At 40.4% G+C, this 27335-nt stretch overlaps 1 protein-coding gene across 3 annotated transcripts in view; it reads right to left on the reverse strand.

Moving 5' to 3' along the window:
* Positions 1 to 3424: 3424 nt before the first annotated feature.
* The window catches only part of LOC146001256 (aromatic-L-amino-acid decarboxylase-like), a 66861-nt gene continuing 42950 nt past the window's right edge, over positions 3425 to 27335 (reverse strand). For all 3 annotated transcript variants that reach the window (XM_083138576.1, XM_083138571.1, XM_083138563.1), the window contains exons 6-12: positions 26706 to 26835; positions 23599 to 23747; positions 21061 to 21172; positions 18080 to 18197; positions 5840 to 5930; positions 4654 to 4854; positions 3425 to 3874 (exon numbers count right to left, since the gene is read on the reverse strand). In XM_083138576.1, the coding sequence (XP_082994702.1) occupies positions 3674 to 3874; positions 4654 to 4854; positions 5840 to 5930; positions 18080 to 18197; positions 21061 to 21172; positions 23599 to 23747; positions 26706 to 26835 (1002 nt within the window). In that variant the 3' untranslated portion in view covers positions 3425 to 3673. The remainder of the gene's footprint in view (positions 3875 to 4653; positions 4855 to 5839; positions 5931 to 18079; positions 18198 to 21060; positions 21173 to 23598; positions 23748 to 26705; positions 26836 to 27335) is intronic.

Consider the following 27335-nt stretch of genomic DNA (forward strand, 5'->3'; position numbering starts at 1 on the left):
TTCTTATTTTGTCACGTCACATGGAGAAATGCAAATAAATTTTGATTTATACTATTATTACTACTAATAATAATGTTCTCGCAAAGACACTCAAAACAGAAAGTTTTATTAAAAATTCCCCATTTGTCTGTGTATGGGGGTTATTCCTGGATAAACAAAAAATAATCGATCAGACAATTCGATTATCGCAGGCGAAAAACTAACTTCCGGTTTGACCAAGTTTCCCATATAAACAAATGGAATACAGATTGATTTCGAGCTAATTTTGTTACAAAAGATCGGATACAAACTGGATCACTTGAAAGTTTAACGTAATGTGGAGAAACAAAGGTACCTTGAAGAAATTGGCAAGTTCCCGGATCTTTTGGATGAAGATTTATGGAACAAAAAGTAATGTTTTCCGAGACAATGTTGATCTTCTACCAGCGGTTTCCTCAGGAACTTTACTTTTCGTCAACTGGATCTAAAATTCTTCTTTGTTATTCAATAAATATTTAATTCTTTATTAATTTCCTTAACTTTGGCGATCTAAACTACATGTTTTGTTGAATACATGCAGTTATATATCTATTCTTATACCGTCTTTTTACCTATTAATGTAAATTATACGTATAAATAAAACGTATAATGATGTAATAAAAAATATTATCATCATCAAACACTTGGTTCGGCGGACACCCCCCCCCCCCCAACGAAATATATTTCTAGATACGTGCCAAGTACACACACCTATGTATGTGTGCATAGATGTATGTATGAATATATATATATATATATATATATATATATATATATATATATATATATATATATATATTCCAAGTGTGTGTGTGTGTGTGTGTGTATTTAATTTATAACATTGAAATACTTCGATTACAAGTAAAATGGATATTTTTTTTGAAATTGTGTATTCAAACACAGCTCTCATAGGGCTTAGTTCCACCACTGGTTCTATCAGAGAGTATTGTGGTTCTAAAACGGCTAAGAACTTGCCTGACATAATAACAGTTACATATTTAAATTTGTACATCAGCATATTCGCGTTAATTTTAAAACACGTAAAATATATCATTGGCTTTATTAACCGGCGATGAAGTGCCGACTCCCACCTCTTGGTTCCTACTCCCAGTCTTTTCCCTTTACTTCCTTAATCCACTGATTTTTCCGTATCAGGTCTGGCAGAAAACGATGCATCGATACTTGAGAAAAAATTTCGTTCCCGACCTCATGTTGAAACCAACAGCCATGCAAGGATTGTCGCCTTTTCTGTAAGACATTACCCTTACACCTTTGAAATCCATGTTATTCTTTTCAAAACCGGAAGTATCGTCCCCGCCTGTGCCGAACGCGAACGAAAATGTAAACATCCGGTGATTAGCCCCGATATATATATATATATAAAGTAGCCTATGCATTATTCTTGGCGTGAGGTAGTAAATACGTTGTAGCATCATCATCTTGGAATTATAAAATTTCCAAATATAGATATATCGAAGAGAGTACTATCGTTTACCCAACACATTCTGTTCACACATTGTTATCACATATAATATCTTCTTTGGCTCCTTTAAATCTCTATGTAAAATGTGAAAAATTGTGCTTCTAGATAATTTTCAATATATCATTAAGTTTTACGTGACGTAATTTATCCTCAACCAATAATCATATATGAACCTGATCGACTTACCTGTGTGTGATATTGCATTTGTTCAAGAATGAAGAAAAAGAAGAAAGTATTTATTTTTAAACTCCAGAAGCCACAACTGATAGAATGTTCTGGATTTTTATAAACCATTACGAATTTGATTAACCTTTGGCATCTAGGACAGACCTAACAAGACTTAAATTCCAAATCAAGCTGTAATCCGTGACATATAAGGTTACGCAATGGATATTGATTTTTCATTGATTTCGACTGCGGCCAGGCATCTCTTTACCATGGTATGGAACATAATTTTACTTGCTTCTGGATTTATTTACATATTTCTCAAAACGGTGCTCATATCTTTCTCAGTTTTCGAGCTAATGGCAGTTGGTGTTCAATTGTGTATCAAGATCGGCGATGTTTTCTTTCATTTAGTTTTCACAGCTTCGAAACGTCATGGTGAGTCCATGAACGCTTGCATCTTGAAGAAATGTGTTGGGGCTGTCATATTTGTTAGTGTTCTCTTCACTGTGTTGTCTACATTTGTTACTTTCAGCAAGTTGATGACGGTTGTAGGACAGTTCATGCCTTTGATTATTCTATGCAGCTTTATGTTCTTGCTGAAGAAAGCAGTCTTTGGTTATCTTACAAGTAAATCCAAATGCGAGGGCGATAAGGAATCTGAACTGACAAAGCCTAAGAAAGAAGACCTGGACGAACACACGCCCGAAGCTGAGTGCAGGGTTTCCTGTGTTGTCTGCTTAGATCGCCCGAAATGCGTGGTCATTCAACCTTGCCGTCACTTGTGTCTATGCGAGGAGTGCACGGATTCAATAAGAAAAAGGAAGCCAGCAAAATGTCCTGTTTGCCGACAAAATGTACGCGATACACTGAAAATATTCAGTTAGGTCTGCCATGTTTTGAAGAATGTGCATGATAAATCAGTCATAAGTACGCTTCAGGCCTGTCTAATGATAATATACAAGTTCTTATTTTACATGTTCACAACTACTTTGCAAAATCTATACCGGTATGCTTTACATATACTGACACTTTGCAAGAATCAATCCTGCCTTTGTACAGAACTACAACCAAGAAACTTTTATATAAAAAACAATTCTAGATTTCATGTATGTAGATATTATTCATAAAGTTTTATATAGATTTTACCTAAGTTAAATTTATTGGCTCTAATATAAACTTTAGGTATTGGGCAACAAAGGAGAATAATTTACAAGAGAATTAATTGATTAAGCAAATGTAGTTACCCTCTTTCAAAGATATGCACGAGAGTTCATGCTTATTTTATAAACTCTTCTACTGTTAAGTAGTATCTATCACAAGGAACAGGCAGTGTTATTTGTAACATTCATCTTCGTATAATCCTTGACATATTAGCGTATGAGCTCACAATTTTTACTTATCAACTTCCCAATTCTCAGCATATGTGGTAATTTTACTGGATAAATCCTTAAATGCAACTGCTGTTTTTTTAAAAAAAATTTGAAGTAAGATGCCTGAAAAGGGAGTTATCAGGACATGGTAAAATATTCATATCTTTCTTGCAAGTTAGTTTACGTTACGTTCTTTTCTACCTTTTGGGATAACCGCGATGATACTGATGGAATGAATGATAGGATGATTCTTCAGAGTTCGAACCTGAGACCGTTTTAACGCGTTACCCTAACCACATGTCAACTAATCATGCAATAAATAGGCTATAATGTTATTTTTTTAACACTGTAAGACAGTATTCTGTAGCACTAACAATTAAACGTGTACAAAAGAAACATTTTATTGAGATTCTATAAATACGTAATTGTTACATATAATGTATTACATAATGATCTATCTTTGCCTACAAAAATGCATTAGCATAAGCGTCTATTTACACACTCCCGCTTACTCAGCGTATGAACAGCTCAAGCTACATTTCCAAATTGAACCGCGACATGAGAATGCTTAGAAGCAATGTTCATATTTCATTGTAACATGATGCAAATATTTTTCCTTGTCGATTCCCAGAGTTCACGGAATTGCTTCCCGTAATACGTCTGCAGTTTGTTGCTGGATTTCATTCCAGGCAAAGCGGATGTCGCTGGATTCCGTCTTGCGGCTGCACACAACAAATCGTAGTATGAACTTTCCCCGGCAGGTGGCAGCAATGACGTAGATCTTTCGCCTGAGGGTCAGTCTCTCGTACAGCAACTTGGTGAACTTGTCAGATCCCTGAAAAGACGGCAGAGATATAATCAATCTGAAGAATGAGTAACTTCTGGTTCCGGTTATCTCTGGAGCAAACGAACGAAAACAAGTCTCTGCGCAAGTAGTGACTCGAGGATCCACCAATGAACACGTGAGAGGAAACGGGACTCTGTGGATGGGGGAAAGCGACCGCCGTTACCAGTTTTCGCAGCAGCATGTACTGCTTCCCTCTGCCCACTCGATCCCCCCTTATGTGACGCTATGTGCGGCCTTGCTCCAGAGATGCAAGGCAATATGTAGCATCCCCCCCAAGTGATGAACAGTTGCAACCAGAAGGTAAATGCACCCTTTATCCCCTCCTCAGACACAGACACTCGTACAGACAAGGGCTAACCAACAAATAATGTCACCCTGCTGTCAGTGGAACAATGACTCATTTCTTTTTTTATGTCAGTGATTGGTGAGAGGGTGGTTTTCTTTATCTTTGCAAAACTAATTTTCTATCCTGGATGTCCTTGATGCAACTTAGGTGAAATAGGTTACTTTTGACACAATGGACAATAAAACGGAAGAAGCACACTTGAAGTAAATGATTGCACTAAATTACTTTCAATACATGCAAAAAAAAAAAACATATGCACATTAAGCTCAAATATGCAGTAACACCTCAAATATGCACTATAAAACATTACCAAAGTGTTACAAGTGAAATGAATGAATCCGTTGAAAGCATATGAATTTTCCCCAAGATAAAAAAAACAACATGGAAATATGCAAAAATCCGTCCCCTTGTAAGAAATTACCTTAAGCCGGAAGCACACAAGGCCCATGGATACCGGAGTGACAATCTCGAACCGGTCGTCCTTCCTCAACAGTTCCTCGAACTCTTGGGCCAAGGCTATTTGCCCTCGGATGTGCTCCTGCAGTCCTCGAGCTCCGTACAGTCGCAGCACGAACCACAGCTTCAGAGACCTGAATCTTCGACCAAGAGGAATTTGCCAGTTCTTGAAAGAAATGGAGAAGGAGGTTAAATTAGTCACGATAGCTAAAGTTCTCCCTTGTGTATTTCACTGTGCGATAAAGGGAGTGTTATTGATCTTTAATTGCCATTTTTTTGTATTAAATTAACAGCTGGCCAGCAATTAGGTATAAGGGTTAATTAGCATGTTTTATGTGTGAATGCAAATATGTGTATATCTTCTTATTCAGAGGTAGAAAAATACAGGGCACACGGTCGCTTGGCGCCTCAATTTTGAATTTTCAAATTCAGTGTTAAAGAAAGATTTTTTTAAAAAAATATGTCGAGTTCGCTTGTGGAAATTTCCATTACCTTTTATCTTAAAAAGTAAAGAGCACAGTATGTTCTTTTTTTAATATTTTCTGTTTCACGTGTATCATTAAATCAGTACAATAAACATGCCATTATATATTTTCTCACTGGTGCTAGCCGAATTTTAAAATATGCTGCGATATGGTAGATTTTGCCATGTATTATAATGTATTGCATAATTATCCATGCTGTTATCGGTTGAGTTGTCTTTAGGAATAGCACTCTGGCGCATTAATTAATTACTTTTGATCCAATTTTGTATTAATTAATAAATTTAATGTTTGAAATCATATTTCAAAATGTGCAGCATTTTCTTAGTTGGATTCATGGCTTTCTTAGACCATATTTACCGAAAAAAAGCTGATTGCTGAGAAAAAAGAGCTGGCACCTGAGTTAGCTTTATTTTTATCTACCCCTGTTATCTGATTGTTAGATTCTCCTATGCTAAGCTAGGCTACCCATATGGGGGAGCTTTCGACTGGAACATTGTGACGTTCTACGCATCTGGTAACAGTTGATAATGATTGTAAATCACCAATAACATATATTTTACGAACAGTAAAAGGGATTTGAGAAACTTCCAAACGATCTACGACACTGATTCACTGTCGATTACTCTATGGAAAGCCCTGTGTCCATTATCCTGGTGAAATTCTTACCCTGTAGTCTGGTGCCTGGCCCTGCTTCTGGTGATTGAGATACACACGGTCCACGCTGAAGGCATCCACTAGGTCGTTGGCGTTCTTCACCCTGCAGGAAAGGGAAATAGATTCTGTCTTACATTTCTATTTGAACATGCATCCAATTGTCTACATCGCAAGAAATGCAACATATCAATGTATACCCAAAACATACAGTGAGTGTGTATATAATTATATCTAACCTGTATGCAACCCAACACAGAAAACGATCGCTCTGACGTAACTTCCAGGGACGCATGACAGGATTGCCAGTGCCACTAGCGTCCCTTGGAAGTCTTACATGTGCAAAATCAAAAGAGTAATGATACTTGCGATGTTGTGACAAGTATTTACAAACTAACCAAGACAATGAATTTCCAATAAATGCGGATTGAAATTCAAGAGCGTTCATTCTAAAATGTCTCCATCGTGTTTCGAGTGTCATACAATATCAATAATCGAAAGAGATACGTGCGACAGATGTTGATGAAATCGACGAACGAACAAATGCAAATAGAATGTGTTCGCCACCTCGTTTCGAACACGCAGACTGTATTGTTATAACATATATTTATTTGGAAATTATATCTAGATACGTTAGCGCAATTTCAAATCGAGTCCGTCTCATAATAAGGGGGCAAGCCCCTAACTGAAAAGAAAATAGTGTTATGGGCTCTTACAATAAAATGAAAAACTTTGTTTAAACATTAATTAATTCACAATAAAACTAATAAAGGGATCATAAAATAAATATTTTCCTCTATGTGCTGTTTTTTTTTATTGAGAGTTGGGAAATTTACGACAAATAAAGGGCCCGCGCTTCGGTTTTGTGCAAATGCAAAGGTCGGCGTTTCAAATAGGTTGCGGAAAATCGAGGGATACTTACTAACCACCGCCGAAAATGCGAAAATGCACGAAGTGATAATTCCTCCAGATAGGCTGTGTTAGGAGAATTTTTGCAAGAAACGGAATTGTCCATATTTTTAACTTTTCAGAATATAAAGGGCTTTTCGGATATAGTTTGCACAGGGCCTCGCGTTTCCAAACTGCAGGGTTGGTATGAACAGTAAGCATTGCTTGTTAAGAATAGGAACAGATATGGTCTCCAAACATCTTCAACAGAGAAATTTGCCTTATTCCCAAGTTAGAACGGGACATTTTCCGCATTCCTCCAAGAGACAGGAAGATCTGATTTCGGTCAGCCAAGGTCATTGTCCTCCTAGTAGTTATTCTTTGTCCCTTTCTGCCCCCGGAGCGTTTACTTTCCAAGGCGTTAATATTAGCCTACTCATGGACACTACAGTACGGAGGGTATTTTGTCGGAGGGCGGCTGGTATTGTAAGGATGTATATTACGTAGCTACTTTCTATGAGGGGGCCGGGGCGGGACACGTTATACATTTTTTTTTGTAATTACAAAATTTTTAACCTTCGTTTCGAAAGTTGTTGAAAGACAAGAACGATAATCGGTTGCCTTTTAAGGGGGGTTGCATTTACTACTTTCGTTCTTCTTTTTTACTGTTTTCAATTGAAATTTTTGATTATCTTCCAATTTCGGGTGGGGGTGCACCCCCTGCCCCCCCACGTACGCCAATGCGCATAGACGTCGTCAGTAAATTTAGTGTGGGGAGACGAGGTCAGGCTATTGATATTAAAGCTGAATGGTAATAATAATAATTATCAATTACTGCCACGCGGGAGACCAGGGTTCGATTCCCGGGATGGGTGATTTTTGTCCCCGCATAAAGCGCCTCTGGGGCTCACCCAGCCTCAAATCAGTGGGTACCTGGAGGCAACCCTGGGGGGTAAAGGTGGCCGGAGCATGGTGCTGATCACATCATCTCCAACATGACCGAGATCGATAGAACATGTGCGGCCCTACCCACCCCCCCCCCCCTACCTCTAGATGCCTCATGGCATGGTGGAAAGTGCACGGGGAACTTTATCTTTATTATTGTTGTTGTTGTGATTATTATTATTATTGTAGGACTATTCAGAGAAACTGTACTCGATAATAATGATAAGTGAATATCCGTGCCAACTTCTTTCTTTAAATATTTTTTTCACCTTTCATACGGGTAATAAATATACTGGAATGCATAGTCACTCTATTTTGTTAACTTTTAGCTCTTTCGAGAAAAAACTTCGAAAGAGGAAATGTTTGGTCATAAAGTTCCTTTGGGCTTTCGCTGTTCTTCTCGACTAATAGCTGAACTTTATTTATATTATGCACCATCAAAATAACAATCCTTTTGCCTTTTTTCTAATTTAATATGAACGATGCCAATTCCAAAGGGGTCGACTAACCGGGTCCACGCCATCCACTTCGCCAAACAAAGTTTACTAAAATAATAATAATAATAATCGTTTGCAGGTTTTTATAATGTTAATTATAGATTTTGTGTAAATCTAAAATCAGCATTATAGCGAAAAGTAAAAAAAAAAAACTTGGAAAAAATATGCTATGTAAAACTTGAGTTACATGTAAAAATCGCCCCTTTAAACAAATTTCGGAAAAATATATATGGTCCTCGGTGGACGTTTTAGATAAACAAAGAAATTGATAAGTAACGTTGAAAAAAAATCGAATTAGTGTTGCTATACCTACCCCTATGCTAGGGTGATATATCTTTCTTTGTAGCCTGTCCTATTTTGCTATTTTCCCGTACATTTGACGTTTTATTAAAAGAGTGATAGCTCTGGTCGGAATTTATTCGGCCTAGGTATAGGGCCGGTGGCAACCCACCATCGTGAGGAAATTGGGGAGCTCCGAGTGAGTGAGCGTAATCCGGTCACGGAGACCTATTATAACGGCTGGGGATACGTCGGGCTGACCTCCCCCCCCCCCCGACTATTCCAATACTGGTTGAAGATCTCCACGCTTAGAGGTGACGAAGGAAAGCGTGGGAGGGAGACCGGCAGTCGGTAGGATGCCTAGGCCCTTCATGGGCTGTTGCGCCACGGATTATTATTATTATGATAGCCCCCATGCCCACGTAGGATTACGGAAAAACTCATGTTCATGCTCATTTTCGGTCTTTAAATACACCATATTTTCCGTTGTGTGTGATTGTAGCGACTGCCAATAAAACAGCTTTCACAAATCAGAAACACAAGCATTCTCGTAATATTTTCATTTTTGTTTTTATTTGTGGGCAACTACATACTTGAGAAAATTAAGAATTTAGAATTAGTCGAATTCTTCCGACAGTATTGAGCCTTTTATCGCTTTGTTCCAAGAAGTTCAGAAGTCTTCCGCTAGAGGCATCACAAACACTTTCTTTTTTTGCACAGTTTGCTAACAGATGGCTCTGCAGCGCCGTGCGGTACAATACAAGCCAACGACCTCTGTACACAGCTTATAATTTAATCTTTTTGTAATTTATCGCAAATGTTCTTTTTTTTTATATCCGTATAAATTTTTATCTCTGGCGAATAATTCTAAATTCTCAAGCGAAGAAAAATGTAGCTACGGTCTCTAAGGCAAGGGTGCCCATTCCCCCAAGGCTAATGACGCATACACCAAAAAGGTAGAATATTCCCCCAACCCCCTCTCCATTATGCCCAGGGAAGTCGGAACTGGGGGGCAGGGGCGGCGGCTTGCCTCCCACTCATGAACGAGGGGGCAAGATAGACTTTTTGCCCCCCCCCCCCCGGTCGCTTGCTAAAAATGAAACTATATTTTTTCCAACTTATGTTTCGTTTTGAAAAGAATTGGAAAAATATTCTTGCACTAGTTAAATGAACATGGACTCAAGTTTACGGTACCAGCAAGAAGTAAGTGACAGGAAGATCCATGTGCAGATAAAAATCGCAGCCACATAACAAATCAAGAGTAACGTGCAATTATCCTCGTAGGAATTCGCTGCTTTCGTTTCCAGTTTTGCTTTGAATCTTCCAGGTATTGTATGTACAGTAGGGTGGAGTGAAAATGGGCTAAAAAAAATTTTTTTTGAATTTCAATTAGCTAGATATGTCAAAAGGTGCCAATAGATCAATAGAACACTGTGTAAAAATTTCAAGACTTTTGAACGATATTTTGATCGCCCTTCGCAACCTTTTATTTTGCAATACTAAGCGGCATTACAACGATATAACGATATAGTCAGTCAATAGTGACTATTAGTCAGTTTAGTCACCTTAAAACTCAGTTAATGCAATCAAATGCCACAAACAGTTACAAGGTGAAGTGAGAGAAGTCACGTTTCGACTTGAACGTCGGCATTAGCTGTCGAGAAGCGATGCGTGCACGGATGAAGCCATCTCGCGATTTCTGTCCACAAACAGCTTTCGCCACCTCGGTCACAATCTTCACGTGTCTTTCCACAGCCTGTGTGTGGTTGGGGAATTTTGAGAAGGTGAGAGTTGGAGTCACCACCGTCATGATGAGATCCCTGAGCTCAGTGTCCGTTATTGCCTTGATTACGGAAGGGTCCGAGATAGGGCAGATGGCCCAGGCGATCACGTCGAAGTATTCCACAGCGTCGGAATTGAGTTTTGCGGAAACCTTAAACCTCCGTATTTGTCCACTGGGGTCTGCTGCAGCTCTGGCCTTCATCACTCGTCGCCGGGCCAACTCACGTATGTGAGGTCGATGGTCCGTCATCATGGCCAGGAGCAGATTCTCCGGGTGAGCGAAGTATGCATTGCGATGAATGACGGGGTCAACGATCTTCTTGTGCTTAGGGCTGAGGTACCGTCACTTGACGAACATGTGGTGAAGGTGCCCAGCTCCATCTTTGCATGACCAGTGGGCTTTTACGGCGAACCACGTTGGAGCATATACGCGAATGATGAACGTCACCAGCGTTTTCAGATTCTCTGAAGGTTCCATGTCGCTTACATATAATCGGAGGATTCGATTGGCTGTCGTTATCCATCGTGAGTGATTCAGGCAACCTGGGTTTCGCATTCAGATTGACGCTACATTCACCTTTGCCGATGGTATTGCACATTTCCAGTAGATAGCGCCGATGTTTGCTCAACTCCTTCGGGTCAACATTGGACAGTTGCTCGGTCAGCTGCACTGGTGCAAATGAGGAGACAGGCTGTTCGCTACACGTCACTAGCCGCTTTCCGATATCTCCACAGAATCCGTGCGGGCCTGTAGTCGTGCCATTGAGTGCCTGGAATAGATGGCGCAGGGGCAGCTCATTGGCATGGAGCAGACATACCAGCCACTGCAGAGGACGCTCCAAGGTTTCTTCCAGTCGTAGGATAACGCCAGCTATGTGTCTCGTGTTCACATTTGTGCCGTGACACCCTACAACTTTAATGTTCTCTGTCTGCGCATTCCTCTCTTTGAAACTAGCGACTATTGACTCACCTATGTCTTTGCTGGAGCCTGATGGCGGAGTCGTGTGGCTGAAGTACGAAGATCCAGGCTCTGTGATGATGCTTATGTGTTCTTCCGTGAGGGTTTTTTCTGTTTTACTTGTTGTCGTCGCCGAGAACTTGTGTCAAAGTTTGATCCTTGTGGCCATCAAAGAATGCTGCCTTATGCCAGTGTGAGTGTGGTCAAACTGGTCATCATTCTGCTGGAGTTCCTTACGAGTTTTGCTGCATTCTCGGCGGATCTTGCTTCGATCGATTACTTTAGATCGGTCGATTGGCGACACGAGACCAAGATCATGCAGAACTGATGTTGCTAATACAGCAGCCGATCCATCTGAGACTCGGATCCGATCGCAAGCTTTAGCGAGTGAAGGTAGAGAGATTGTCATTTTCTTACATTGGCGATTCTGCTTTGGCTTAGTCTTGACTGATTCTGTATCTGGAATGTACTCATCGCCAGTGGCACTGACCGACGGGTACGTGTCATCTTCGGCACTGTCGGCAGAATTTGCTTGACCTTTACTCTCAACGGTCCTCTGCTTCTTCATTTGTTCGAGATTGGCTTCCTCTCTTTCAGCTTTCTTCTTCAATTTTGACGTCTCCTCTTGATCTATACTGCTGATTATCATCTTTCTTTGGTCCTCTCTGGTCTTCAAGGAAATGCCGTTTCTTTGCCGGAACTTTGAATTCTTTCGCGCATTTGCAGTTGGAAACCATGTCGAAGCACTTGCATTTGCTGAGGTCAAACAGACTGTTACCTCTGTCGCGAAAGTCCGAGAGTCTCCGTTGGTAGTTGGGTTGATCCTTTTTCCCTTTGTAGACTTTTAGGATTGTGTTGTATTGTCGTGGAACCATCTGAGTTTTTCAATCGCTTGTGTGTGAGTTACTGTTGGAAGTGAGGCCCTTTCCCAGATCTCCTCGACTTCATAGCACAGTTTGTAAGATATGTCCAAAAATGATGGGTATTTTCCATTGTCCGTCCTCAGGTCTGGTCGCAGTGGAATATATTTCTTCATGAGATCGGTGTAGGTCGGCAGAGTATTGGTCGGTAGGTTTCGTGAAGCGCCAAATATCTCTTGTAACTGCCATCTCTCTGAAAATGGAAGTTCTGGGGATGGGGATAAACGTGTGTTGTATAGGTAAGCTATAGGGCAAATGGCACATTTTCCATAGTCTAGCTTCTAAAAATAAAAAAATAAAAATTTTCATTCCACCCTACTATACAACACACGCTATCCCCAGGATGTCCTTGGGATATCCTGGGGACATAATGTTATCCTCAAGATATCCCCATACAATGTATAGGTAAGCTTAAGATGACCAAAACCTTTTCAATAAGTAGCTCGCTTAGATTCGCTACTTAATAAGCCATGCTGAAATCAAGCTGAATCAGGCTACAAAGTCATAAAAAGGGTTAAAATGCCAATTATTTCAATAAGGTGAAGGGAGATCAAAGAGTTGACAGAAAATAATATGATTTTGCAGGATTCTTACTATGGACAAATGGCACATTTTCCCTAGTCTAGCTTATAAAAATAAAAATAAAAGTTTTTTCACTCCACCCTAATGTACAGGTATATAATAATAACAACCCATAGCGCGACAGCCCGTGAGAGCCTTGGCTTACCTACCGACTGCTGGTCTCCCTCCCACACTGTTCCTCCGTCACCTGTTGTAGCGTGGAGATCTTAGACCAGTATTGGGGTGACGGGTGATCAGCCCGTCGAACCCCCAGCCGTTGTAGGTCTTCTCGACCTGGTTACTGCTCACTCACTCGGAGCTTCCCAATTTCCTCACGATGGTGGGTTGCCACCGGCCCTATACGTAGGCCGAATATATTCCGACCAGAGCCGGATTCGAACCTACGCCGTCCCGCAGCGAACGATCTCAAGACGAGTGAAGGCCTTAACCCGCTCGGGTGATGTAAGGTAGGAACTTTTCCGGCCTTGTCCCTGCATAAATCGACTCCGGGGCTCACCTAGCCTCAAATGAATGGGTAACCCTATGAGTTAAATTCGGCCGGAGCTTGGTGCTGATCTCATCAGCTATGAACATGACGTTTAAAACAAAGAGTAAACTTTTAATAAATCTAAATGGCCAAGAAATAAAAGTTCATCCCTTGGTTGTTCCGCCTCTACTCACAAGTCCTTTCAGTATTGCCTGATGTGAAGAAACCACAGAGGAAGGGCAAGATTGTATTTTCCCTTCCCCCTCCCCCCCAAGTTACGCCCTAAAAAGTATATTTCGAGTTATCTTGGTTTTGAAGAATATTTTTGCACTAGATTTGTGAACGTGCACTCAAGTTTCCGTTAACAGCAAGAAGCACGTAACATCGCAGTCAGGTCTCTGCAAAACAATTATCCCCGTTGGAATTACCTGCTTCTGTTTCCAGTTTTGCCTTGAAACCTGCCAGGTTTTGTACCTGCAAGTGTGCTCACATATAACAATACACCGGGGAAGGGGGACAGAGGACAGCATTTAAATTTTCCAGTGCACTATCCGAACACGAGCTTCCTTTAAGGACCCCTTGCCGTGAGAAAAGTCGTCGGCCAGAGTTCCCAGAGTTCAGTGCAACGAATTTTAGTGCGCAGTAAGTTTAAACCCTACAAAGTGAGTTCAGTGCACGAACTGACGGAAGATGACTTTGATCGCCGTATTGAACTTTGCGAAGTAATGATGCGAAATATCGATAACGATAGTATTCACGTCAATGACATTGTATTCTCTGATGAAGCGACATTTACAGCATGTTAAACGGGCAGGTGAACCGACATAACTGCCACTATTGGAGCGATGAAAACCTGCATTGGATGATGGAACATCATACCCAATATCCACAGAAACTGAATGTTTGGGTAGGAATGATGGGAGGCATCATCCTTGGCCCTTTCTTCATTGACGGCAATCTGACAGGTGAGAGGTATTTGACAATGCTTCGTGAAGAGATTATCCCTGCCATCCAAGTGTCCACACGGGACTTTAATCGTGTTTGGTTCCAACAGGAAGGAGCGCCGCCACACTATGGACGGGATGTTCGACAATACTTACATGAAACCTTTCCATAACGATGGATTGGATATCGAGGTACGATCGAATGGCCTTCAAGATCTCCCGATATGTCATCCCTGGATTACTTTCCATGGGGACACATGAAGGACAAAGTGCATCGCACCAAACCACACTCCCTGAATGATCTACAAAATCACATTGTGGAGGTAACAAGAGGACTTTTTGGGGATATGCTGCTACAACGTGCACTTTGCAGTTTTTACGATCGGTTGGCATATTGTCAGACAGTCGACGGGAAACTGTTTGAGCACTTGCTTTGAGGCATTCTGTAAGCCAATGTCATGTTTTCTTGTTCATGATCTCTGTAATTTGCAGTGTACAGTTTCCCACAGTAATAGAGTAACAATTCTTTCATACAAATCTCATTTTTTGCAGTTGAACGTAGCAAACCCTATCTCTTCCACGAATGGCGATAGGTCCAATATGAGTTCGGATTGTCGTTTGTGGGACGATTCTAGCCTAAATTGATGTGCCATACTCATACATACCCCTTTCCATTTGAAAATATTGTGTGATATCCAATATGGCGGAATCCAAGATGGCTGCCATGATGGTCACACCCCCATTCAATGCAGTTTCCGCGCCAATACCCACTTGCAACATGTGATATTGCTCCGTCCACGCGTCTCGTGTTTACTGTCCTGTCCCGATACTTTTGGCTGTACGATATACGTGTATTGTTTGTGTGTCTGTCTGCTCCTCCCCCCCCCCCCAATCTGCAGTGATTTCGCACCCTGCTTCGCCCCTTTTAAAAGTAGCGCGTTTTCAGTTATGTTACTAATCATTAAAAGAATGTCTCGCTGCATGCGAAGATCGGGTGCCACGCAGGAATGGAAATGTAATATCGTAAGACCTAAAATTTCAGTTTTCATGCATTAGCCCTGTTTAATGGAATTATAAGTAATAAAATATTCCGTTAGAGAGGTCTCTGGGCTTCCTCTTATCCCTTCCCTTATGAGGCTTTACCAGTGTGGATATTCATATATAATTACAATAACTATATATTTATTATTTATGTAATAAATATATAATTATAACAATAAAAGATAATAAGATATTTAATGAAACAGGTTGATGGATTTGAAAACCTGCCCCCCCCCCAACTCCAAAATAAGTTCCGACGTCCCTATTTATGCGGAATTATTTACTCAAATTATTTTGGTCAGATAAAATTTGCGGAACAATATAATACAGACATAATTGAGCAATACTTTAGGTGTTGTTTACAATATAGACATTTACATGTATATTGTACGTTACTTTTACATTGATTGAAAAAACATTTTACACAAATGATGATAACTGCAGACGTTGCAAAGTTGTTGCAACAAACTTATTGATAATTTCCTCAATTGGCTCCACTTTTAAAATATCGGAGTCACAGGATGGAATTAACCAACGTCGCCTGTTGTTAAATATTCTTGACACTCATTGTCATTCTACGTTCTGCAGAGCAACTTCTCACTGGTATGGAGGTCAGAATTTTATACAAAACCTGCAAATCTGGAAAGATCTTAAACTGGATAACACGGTATGGTTTAAGAAAGTCATTCTTCACCCATTTCTGCATAACTCATTCAGAACCCGTCATGTCGTCTGTACTTGAACTTTCACTCGCTTTTAAGCAGTTGTTCAAAGAAATTACTGTTGTTTTTTCCAACTTTCCTACTGCAATATCACTTAGGTCGATGGTGACCGTTAGACATAAGTATATCGTTCTGAAGGCTTGTAGCTCTGTTGCAACTTGAACTTCATCTAAGTTATAAAAATTGCAAAGTTCAGACATGTCCGTACTAGGAATTTCTTCCGGTGTAGTTGTTAAATTAATAATAATAACCCGTGGCTCTACAGCTCTGGAAGGGCCTTGGCCTATCTCCCGATTGCCAGTCTCCCTCCTACGATCAGAGGTGCGGAGCTCTTCAACCAGTAGGGGGGGGGGGGTGACGTGGGGTCAGCACGTCGAACCCTTAGCCGTTATAGGAGATTTCCGAGACCGGATTACGCTACTCACTCGTAGCTCCCCAATTTCCTCAGGATGGTGGGTTGCCACCGGTTCTATACACAGGTCGAAAACCCAGAGACTGAACCCAGGCGGAATCGAACCCATGCCGTCCCACAGTCGGAGTATAAAACGTACAAAACTGTTGAGGCTCATTGCCATTGTTAGTGTACTGAACCTTATTCTTAACAGTTTGTCTGCTCGACTAACCTTTATCAGTGACGGCGATTGGGTTTCAAAACTAGGGGGGGGGGGAAGGACAATTAAATTCCCTTGTTATATTAGGTTTAGCACAGTTCGGGGACGAAAGTGGCAAAATGGGCGGGGCAAGTGCCCCCCCCCTTAATTGCCGCCACTGCCTTGTATTAATACGAACAGCATGCTCACTCCCCTCTTGCAAAGCGATTCTAAAGGCATGAGAGGTGTTTCGTTACAACCTCATCACCACAATCACCTACAGGTATGTAAAAGAACTGTTTATGATAACATAACTAAAAAAAATCAAGTCAATCAAACGTGTGAAGATACATAGAATTGGTAGCTAAAGTATAAAATTTTGTCCCCTACAAAAATTCCTATGACGCAGTCGTGTCGTGAATTCCTCCTGTGGGCGGCCCTGCTCTAAAGGCACTGTGCAAAGACTTTGCTTTTGGGGGGGGGGGGAGTGCCGACTCAGTGGTGTATCTATGATTGCATTTCTGTAGGTAGTTTTTTTATTCTTTTTTGTGTATACCAATTTGTACCAGTCAGTAAACTAAACAATTGCGTTGTGGTTGTAAGTACCTTACAACATTGGTTCTAACCTAGATCATTAGATCTGAAAATAACATTTACACGTAGTTTAGAAACACCTGTGGCCGTGCGGTCGAAGGCACCTTGCTTTGGACGGCGGCTGCGGAACGGCATGGGTTCGATCCCGGGTTCAGTCTCCGACAATTTTCGGCCTGTGTATAGGGCCGGTGGCAAACCACCATCGTGAGGAATTTCTGGTAAACGTAATCCGATCGCGGATACCTGCTATAACGGCTGGGGATACGTCGGGCTGACCACCCGGCTATTCCAATCCTGGTTGCAGATCTCCACGCTTAGAGGAGACGAAGGAAAGCATGGGAGGGAGACCGGCAGTCGGTAGGTAAGCCAATGTCCTTCATGGGCTGTTACGCACAGGATTAAGACTGTGAACGTTTTTTTTTTTCAAGTGAAATTCATACACGATTGGCACCACTGCTCCACCGTCACTTTGCCAAGATGGAAGTGATGTGTTAGTGATTACATGTTGGTAGTTCGTTGTGCTGAGAGAGGAAAGGCAAAAGAATGTTAAGGTGTTTACTATTTATTTTGATACTAAGTTTTCATATAATTTCTTCACTGTAAATGTACAGGATATCACTATGTTGATTCATAGAGGCATCTGTGTTACTGCCGAGTCCGCCTGTGTATTCGTTTTCATTGCATTGTGCAATGGCTCGACAGCATCACGTGCTTTGTTCCCGATTGCAGCACGGGGCAAGACTGCGCAATAAAATCCAGGTGAAGACATATTTTACGAATCTGCAGCTGTATAAAAGCATTGTGTTGTGTTATTTTACGTCGCTCTTATTCCACGTTTTGGCTAGTCTCGACGATGAGGATGAGTGATGAAATAGATGAAAAAGACACTCACAGAGAGCACCCGTGCCAAGGTCGGGACTCGAATCCGGAAACTTCAGTAGCGAGGAAAAGAATCTAATACTTAACGCGCTTGTCTACCGAGCCTGAAGAGAAGAGAGAGAGAGATAAATCAGGTCAATAAAAGAAAAGAAAAATGATGATACTCACCACATGGCCGAGCAGTCGAAGTTCACAAGCATCCACTTGTGTGGGTTGAAGTTGAAGGAGTCTGCGTACTGGACACCTGACATCAAATAGCGGTACTCGGGACAGATGAAAGCAGCACCTGCAAATGGATTGATCAAAACTGTCATTATTAGGATTGAAACAGCACGACTGTCTTTGCTTTGTAATCCTACGTGGAAGTGACAAACAACAGAGTGATGAAAAGCGTGATGACGTATTTAAATAACTCAGGAAATTATTGTTTGCATTGATGTCCGTAGAAAATATTCTAATAAATAAAATAAAATGTTTTCTTGAAGTGAGAAAGCACTGAAGTCCGCGTGTCAGAAATGTTTAAGTAAGTAGAGAGAGAAGATAAATGAAAATAGCAATATACAGAAAGAGAGAGAGAGAGAGAAATAAAAAGTGAAAAAGAGAGAGAGAGAGGGGGGGGGAGTGGGGAAAAGAGATAAAGAGAGAGACAGAGAAAAGTAATAAGAGAGGCGAGAAAGATACACTAGAGAGCGAGAGAGAAGGAGAAAGGCGCAGATAGTGAGAGACAGAGAAGAAAATAAATGTGAACAACACGGAGAGAGAAAGAGAGAGAGGGTGATCCTTCCACGTTGTACACCCAATTGTCAACCTAACTTCCACGTAGTACACCCTGGGCTGCATTTTGCAAACTAACGAGACCCTGGCGTCTGGACCTTCTGCCAGTATAACCTCCGTAGTACTGTGTGTGTGTGTCCTTGTTTGTGCTGAGTGCCCCTTTACAGGCTCAGCTTTTAACTGAAGTCGGAATATTTTCGTCTCCGACATTACAGTTGTGTTATTAGTTAACTTGGAGACAAGGTAAGAGGCTGTACCCCGTATCATGTGACGGGTGCAAAATAGCCTAGTGGTGACGCACCCAAAATTTTAAATTCGATCAATCAACGGAGAGAGACGCAATAAAGAATCAATAGAGCGAAAGAGAGAAGAAAACAGTAGAAAATAGAGAGAGACAGAGAGAAACAAAATTGGGAGAACAGGAGAAAAATACAAATAGGACTAGGAAGCGAGTAAATGAGACAGAAAACAGATGAACGCTGTTAAAAGGAATGATCAAGGAGAATGAAAAAAACAAGTGAATAAGACTGAGAGAAAACAGAAAGGGGAGGAAGGATAGCATCCTTAAGATACAAATGAAAGAAAGGAACTGGAAGGAAACATTTTATAAGCTTTAACGTTCAGAAACTAGATGGCAGTAGAGTTGCGGAGAAAATTTGAACCATTAACGAAGCCGTTCACTTTACAAGGAGTTTTGAAATCCTTTCTTAAATCAAAAAAAATTACGTTTGGTTGAGTAAGTAATAATTAGAACAAATAACTCAGTACTTACTCACTAATTGCATTTTAATTTCAAATAAACTGTACTAAAGAATTGTTGACTTTTTTTAAAATTCGTTTGAAATTTACCATTTCGTTGACAAATATACAGGGTGGCTCAATAAGTCACTTAACACCCTCAGTACAAGGCCACTGCGGCATGGAATTTGAAATTGGCGATGACCAATCGTTATCTGGCCAAGGGGGAACCACATTGACGCCACCCACACGGTCGGCGGGCATCTTAATGTCCGCCATCTTGAATTCAACTTCAGAATTTTAAATGGGAAGGGGGTCGTGCGACATATCAAAATGGGCTAGAATTTCACGAGAAATGCAATGGTGAAGGTTTTTTCGATGTACCTTTCACCAGTAAAAAGTTATGACTGAATTCTTGTACCAATTTGCTCCTTTTCGAGGTGTTAGAAAAATGTCTTAAAATTTGTGTAGCGCTTCGGTAATGCATCGAGATCAAAGTGACGTCTATGGAGAGATGTTCGCATGCCATAGCACATTATTTTAATCGGATACATCCATGAAGAGCTGTGCATTATGAATGGTTGTCGCGAACAATTTACAGTGTCACGCTTCCATTGAATTAAAAGTCCTTCACAGTGGCAAGGCTAATGTTTATGTTCATAAGGAAGTTCATAAACAGAATATTCGATGATTTTTATCTGATAACCAATTTTCGACAGATCAAAGCTGAATGGTTAGTGTTGGTAAGTTAATGGTGTGGCGTGCTGTGTGGAACACGATTGGTTAGTCAATTTTCCATCAACGGAACCTTAAATGCTTAGGGCTACTTGGATTTGTTAGATAAACAGTTTTTTTTCATCCTTGCTTATGGAAGAAGGTACTTTTTACAGAGTTTTTTTTAATAGGGAAGAACACCAGAACACTTATGAGAACGTTATGAACCAGTTTTTGTCCAAAGTTAGTTATCAGATGACAAGGGTCACATATTCTGTTTATAAACTTCCTTATGAACATAAACATTAGCCTTGTCACTGTGAAGGACTTTTAATTCAATGGAAGCGTGACACTGTAAATTGTTCGCGACAACCATTCATAATGCACAGCTCTTCATGGATGTATCCGATTAAAATAATGTGCAATGGCATGCGAACGTCTCTCCATAGACGTCACTTTGATCTCGATGCATTACCGATGCGCTAAACAAATTTTAAGGCATTTTTCTAACACCTCGAAAAGGAGCAAATTGGTACAAGAATTCAGTCATAACTTTTTACTGGTTAAAGATACGTCGAAAAAACCTTCACCATTGCATTTCTCGTGAAATTCTAGCCCATTTTGATATGTCGCACGACCCCCTTCCCATTTAAAATTCTGAAGTTGAATTCAAGATGGCGGACATCAAGATGGCCGCCGACCGTGTGGGTGGCGTCAATGTGGTTCCCCCTTGGCCTGATAACGATTGGTCATCACCATTTCCATGTTGCGCGCTGCAGTGGCCTTGTACTGGGGGTGTTAAGTGACTTATTGAGCCACCCTGTATATTTCTTTACCCACCCTTATCCTTTAATCTCAAGCATTAGAGATTAAAGTTGAATGCACGAAATAAGATTAACCTTACCTTACTCATTATTTCGTACCTGCATATGCTGCGTCGACATGCAACCACAGATCGTAATTGTTGCAGATGGGACCAAGTTCATCAAGCACATCGAACGCACAAGTTCCTGTAGTTCCCAGTGTTGCCACAACCTTTTTGTAAGAAATACTCAATATTAACAAACAATAAATATAATAGTGCAATTCTATACATTAAAAATTATAGCCATTCTAAAACCCTCCTTTCGAATGTCGGAAGAATAGTTAAATAACAAGTTGGAGCTGAGGTTACGGTGTGTAATCCATTATTTGAAGAGAAAGGTTGTTATAATTATAATTAAGTATATCGTTAATTTCCACCTTATAAAGCCTCAGTTAAAAAAAAAACTAGAATCGTCATGGTTTCTAAGTTTGCAAGAACATCTAACGTGCATTACTTGAAAATTTCCGACCGCCCCTCGCAATAAAAAGGGAAACTGTCAATTACGTACACACAAATTCGACTTGCCAATTGACTATCTCCATGAGTTTAATGATATGCCTTTATTTTAAAGCTTGTGAATGCATTTAAATAGTTATGATTAATTCGGACTCGCCATCGAAGTACCCTAGTTCGAATCCAGGCATGGTCATGGATGTTATTTGTGAGTGGCCCTTCATGAAATTCATCTAGGCAACCCTCATCGTCGCGATTAGTTAAAAATGGCAGAAAAGAGGCGCCAAATAAGGCAAATGCAAATTAGGAGACATTATAGAATTTTATAAACCTGATTATAGATTGTTTTTACAGGTCTGGTACTTTGAGTTTGAGATAGTGATAACCAAGTTCTTGCATATCCAGGCAGGGCGGGGGGGGGGGGGGTTGAGCCCCCTGGAACTGCCGTCAGCCCCCTTGACATTAAGTAAAACTATTCGTGTAATTTGTTTGCAGTGAAGAGTGAAAATGTAGACAGCAGAAATTATTTTGCTCATAACTTTGGTGAAAGATAAATTCACAGAGCATGAACAGCAGCTATTACGTTCGTTCATCTTATTTATAAGATAAAGTCTAAGTAACGGCAAGTACAAATATTTAGGAGATTCTCTTCTCTAGTCTTCAGAAAGTTCCTTCACAGGGGAACTTCTTTATCTGTACCTCCCGCTTATACAGAAATGTGAGACTTTGATGCATAGGCGTAGCTAGAACTTTATATTTGGGTGTGCACAAAGAAAAAAAGATGAGATCTTGTACCTTTTTAATAGCATATTTTGCAACACAATCACTTGGCTCTTTAACTGCTCTGATGTTTGTAAAGGAATATAAATTCACTAAATGACAGTGTTGAAAATTTCTGAATATATGTAGTAGAAAAAAATCAAATTGCATAGAAATTATACACACACACAAAATATTCATAAATGTTACAAACAAATACATCAAAATACACGTCATCTATAACAAGAGACGTCTGTCAAAAGGTACAATGTTCTTAAACTCATCAATAACTTCATTTACATCAATAGACTAAGCTTTTTCCTGTTCCACAAATAGCAAGAGCAGGGCTTCCAATCTATCCTGCTTCCGAGTTGCTCTTAATTTAGTTTTAACTTGGGTAAGCTTGGAGAAAGCTCTCTCTCACACGTGCAGCTTGTGACAGGTATAGAAGAAAGGCGCTGCAGTACAGAGTAAAATGCAGTAAATATCTTCTTTCTACAATGACATCGAAAATCTATAAACACCCGTTTCATCAGCGATAATGCACACGTTTGTACCAAGTAATGACATTTTCAACTTCTTACAAACTGCCGCATTTTTTCTCTCTTATTGAAATATCTGTCTTTAATTCTCTTTGATAAAGCAGCCCATTAGGGTGTGCCTAGGCTACGCTTATGCTTTGATGTCATTATGCAAATTCCCTCCGCATCTGCGTCAAAGGTCAACAGCTCCCAAGTATTGAGAACGAAGGGGAGTTTTATTGTTTCGGCCGGGGATGGGGTGGAATGTAAGCTAGGCACTATGATTGAATATTGTCCATTTTTTCTTTTCATCAAACGTACTATGAAGTGTGTAGTAAGAGATGATTTCAGCCAATTAACACTTCAAGCGATAATTTAAAAGATATAGAAAAAATGTAGTATTGTGTGATATTTCTAAACTTTATGTAACTTAATGACCCCCTCCCCCCACATAAATTACATTCATTAAACACTGTTAGATTTTTGAAAAATGGACTTGGTTTACAAAGCCCCCTCCCCCCTGATAACCTTTGAGTCCCCCTGGAGATCAATTCTAGCTACTGGCATGTGCATATCTAACCTATCTAATTGTTATGAGATAGCCCGTGGTATGTGTTATTTTTTTTTATTTACATTTTACTTGGGATTACCGCTTGGTGGTATGTGTTATAAATGATGAAGTGGAACGATTTCGATTTAAGAGAAATTTTCACTTTTTTTTAATTTCCTGAAGTATCGAACTAGAAGCGACTCTCGAATATTGTCTCGGTCTTGCCTCTACAAGTTTGAAAGAAGCTGGTCTCGGCTGATTTGAATCCGAGACGAGAGCATTACTAGATGCGGTAAGATAATAGCATACTAACATAGCAAGGTATGAGCCCCTGCTGCCTGTCCATTTTGATGGCCTGCTCCAGCGTGGAACCTCTTAGCCTCATCTGGTCGTCCGTTGGCAACAGGCGCATGATCATGGCCCCCAAGACACCGGCCTTCTCCACAGAGGAGTTGGACTGATCTGCGAATAAAGAGAACCAGAATTATAAGCCACGGTGCGTGCACATTATAGATCATTGTTACGAGCGTTATTTATTAGAAGTTACCTTCCTCTAGAAGTAACTCAACATCAGTTACTCATTTAAGAAAGTAATTCATAATTACCGTTACTTTAAAAAAAATAACTTAGTTACTTCTACAGTTACGTTATACTAGACAGGGCTTTCCTAAACTTCCACGGGGACACCTCAAAATTTTCCGTGGCTTAGAGGAACATTACATTAATACTAAAAAAAAAAAATTGAAATTACAGTAAAACCTCGTTAATCCGGACCCCGATAAGCCGGACTTCGCTTAATCCGGACAGGCAAAAAAACAAAAACAGAATGCAAGCAAGGTTTTAAATGTGGCTAGAAACACTGCATTGTCGTATTGGTTTACATTTTACTGTACTGTATAGTGTATTTAGGCCTATGCCCTTTAAATACACCATAATAAACGTGTTTTGTTGCTATAAACGGAGTTTTAATGCACTCTCTACTCTTGTTTTAGGCAGGGCCGCCGTTAGGAAGCGCGAGGCCCTGTGCGAACTATACTCGCGAGGCCTTTATATTTTGAAAAATGAAAATGTATACACCTTCAACTCCTCGTCAAATTATACACTAAAACCAACATGGTGATTAATATAGCATTAATTATAATAACTTTTTGTTACTTTAGGACCTGTTTCGGACTTCTATCAGCCCCGCAAAACACATTTTATCCTGTATGTATGTAGCAATGAACTACAGATTCATCGTTGCACACATAAATAAGAGCCGCGGTAGTCTAATCGGTAGAGCGTCTGACTGCCACACGAGAGACCCGGTTTCGATTCCCGGGGTGGGTGATGTAAGGTTGGAATTATTCTGGCCTTGTCCCCACATAAAGCCGCTCTGGGGCTCACCCAGTCTGAAATAAATGGCCACCGGTGGGCACCTGGGGCAACCTCGGGGATAAAGGCAGCCGGTGCATGGTGCTGATCACATCACCTCCAAAATGCCGAGATCGAGAATGTGTAGGGCCTTTCCCCCACATCTCCAATATGTGCCTTCATGGCATGGCGCTATATGCACGGGGAACTTTACCTTTACCAACATACTATAGACATTAGTACTCTATGGAAGCGGGATTGTGTTAGCAGAGAAGCTGGCAGATAGGCACTCCTGATTTCAACTTTCGCTCAATTCACGTACTGTTGCTTATCATGCTGTAGTGACTCCTAAGCTATAATAATATACTGAGGGCGATCCTTTCCTATCTATCCGTAGTTTTCCGGTAGAAAGATGTGATTCGTAGCTGCAAACATACAGGATAAAAATGCCGATTTTTGAGGAGACGTAAAGTCGAAATGAGACCTCATCGAATCAAACGTTGTCAAGAAAAGTCTTTCACATTGATGTCATCTTCATGCTGTGAAAGGTTGTCGGTGGTTCACAGCAACAGCATGTGTACGTACGTACATATCCATAAACGAATGTATATATTTGTGTGTTACTTAAAATATTTAGCAATGCTCTAATTGTGCGTGTGTGAGGGGGTCGAGAGAATGACATTTCCCAGCTTATGTATTTTCCCTTTGCTTATGCAAAGACTCCCCCCAGCTACCCCCGATTTATACCACACGGAGGATGTCTCGATTCAGGATATGTGGAAATTCCATTGAAAATTGTCTGGATTGGGGATGTGTTTTGTGAACCGGTTAGGAGGTTGAACTCAGGATGTCTTCTTGATTGGAGCCCTAGAGTGGGAGTGACTCATAGGGTAGACATTCCACCGCTTGAACATGCACGTGCACGCGAGGTTCGCGTAGCAATGGAACGATGAGATTCCTAACCTAACCTAACCTAATTTTGTCTTTTCAAGGTGATTTGGACTATGATCCTCCCTTGCTCCTAAAAGTCGAAATTCTCAAGAAACTGGTCTTACCTCCTCCCTTCCCTTAGGCAATTAAAGGACATCCTCAATCCGAACAAATTCCACTGAGACATCAAATCTGTGATAAACACATCCCGAATCGAAACACTTTTCAAAGATATCCTGAATCAGGACATACTGAATGTGGACGTCACACCTAACACTTTCCACTACGAACGCTATTCTTTACACGTGTAGTGAAAGTATGAATATTTGGTATGGTATAGTTGAGGGAAATTCTTTTAGAGAGCACAATGTAGCTTACCTCTTACATAAAATGTATCCTTCACCTTTTGTGTAGCAGTCGTCAATCCTAAGGGCGTCCGTCCCCTCCAACTCTAGGCCAATGGCGTTCACCCACATCATGTCATAATCCTCATAAAGCATTTATTTAAGACAGATTTATTTCATTGATCTGCCTTCCCCCGAAATTGTCCGGATTAACGAGGTTTTACTGTATTTATTTAGAAAACTGTCTATTTAGCTGTTGTCCTTTTTGGGATACACAGACTAAGTTGCATATACTGTAAATTATGGCTTAGCCGATATCACTTTGAACCGATACATTAAACGATACCGATTCCCACAGATACCGTTGCTTAAAAGACTAACAATTAAAATTATTTCACTCCAATTATGAGCATCACTTCACCAGAGTTTCCTTTAAAATTTTAAAAAATTGCTCAAGAATATTAAAATATATTTTATGTTATCACAAAGTTATTTACACATAATGTTGGAGGAAAATCAATGGAAATATCAAATTTTCCATAACTTTCAGGATAATTAGATTCCGTGAATGAATCGCGCGGCATTTTTGTGGGCCCTGATTCAAATGCTGGGAAAATATCAGCCGATATCGGTGAAAGAATGCCACTCCGAACTTAACTAATCCGAAGCTTTAATTGAAAAGAGAGCTCTAATGCTAAGTATGTAATTGCTAACAGCCATCAAAGCAATAAATATTACTTTGTGGACAATTTGTAGTCATTTCTTAAGGTCAACCTAACCACACAGCTCTTACCTGAAGTATAGGCAACGAGTTTTCCTCTTATAGTGACGTCATCCAATTCTGGGCGTTTCTCTTGGATTTTTCTTATCTTCCTATCCCTGGCAGCAAGAAGTCCAACGAGAGTGGCCTCACTGGCAGAGCCCTGGGAAGAGGAAAAGCAAAATATAAGTAAATCTTCAAAATTTGGTAATTATATATTGGGGGGAAATATGACTTCGTTACCTCCTAGATGTGCCGCGGATAACATTTGTTCGTATCGTGTGGGTGCCCACCCGAATATCCTACATGTGGAATTTCCTAAATCCAAATCTAATTGGGCTGGAAGAATGCACCTTGAAAGAGAGAGGGGGGGAGAAAGAAATACAGAAAATAGAGGAAAAAGTAGAGCGAGAGAGAGAGAGAGAGAGAGAGAGAGAATCAGATAGAAAATAGAGAAAATGGGAAAATAGGATGAGAAAAATAGAAAAGGATGAGAAAAATAGAAAAAGGAGTGAGGAGAGAAAGAAAAAATGAAAAATGTAGTAAAAGAGAGATAAACAGGATAAGGGAGAAAAAGAACAAAATAGGAAAAGGCAGAAAAAGATAGGCAGAAGAGGGAGAGAACATAGAAAAACAGAGAAAAGGTAAGAGAAGAGAGAGGGG

This window comes from Lepisma saccharinum, chromosome 1, assembly GCF_977018435.1.
Source record: "Lepisma saccharinum chromosome 1, izLepSacc3.1, whole genome shotgun sequence".
Lineage (NCBI taxonomy): Eukaryota > Metazoa > Arthropoda > Insecta > Zygentoma > Lepismatidae > Lepisma > Lepisma saccharinum.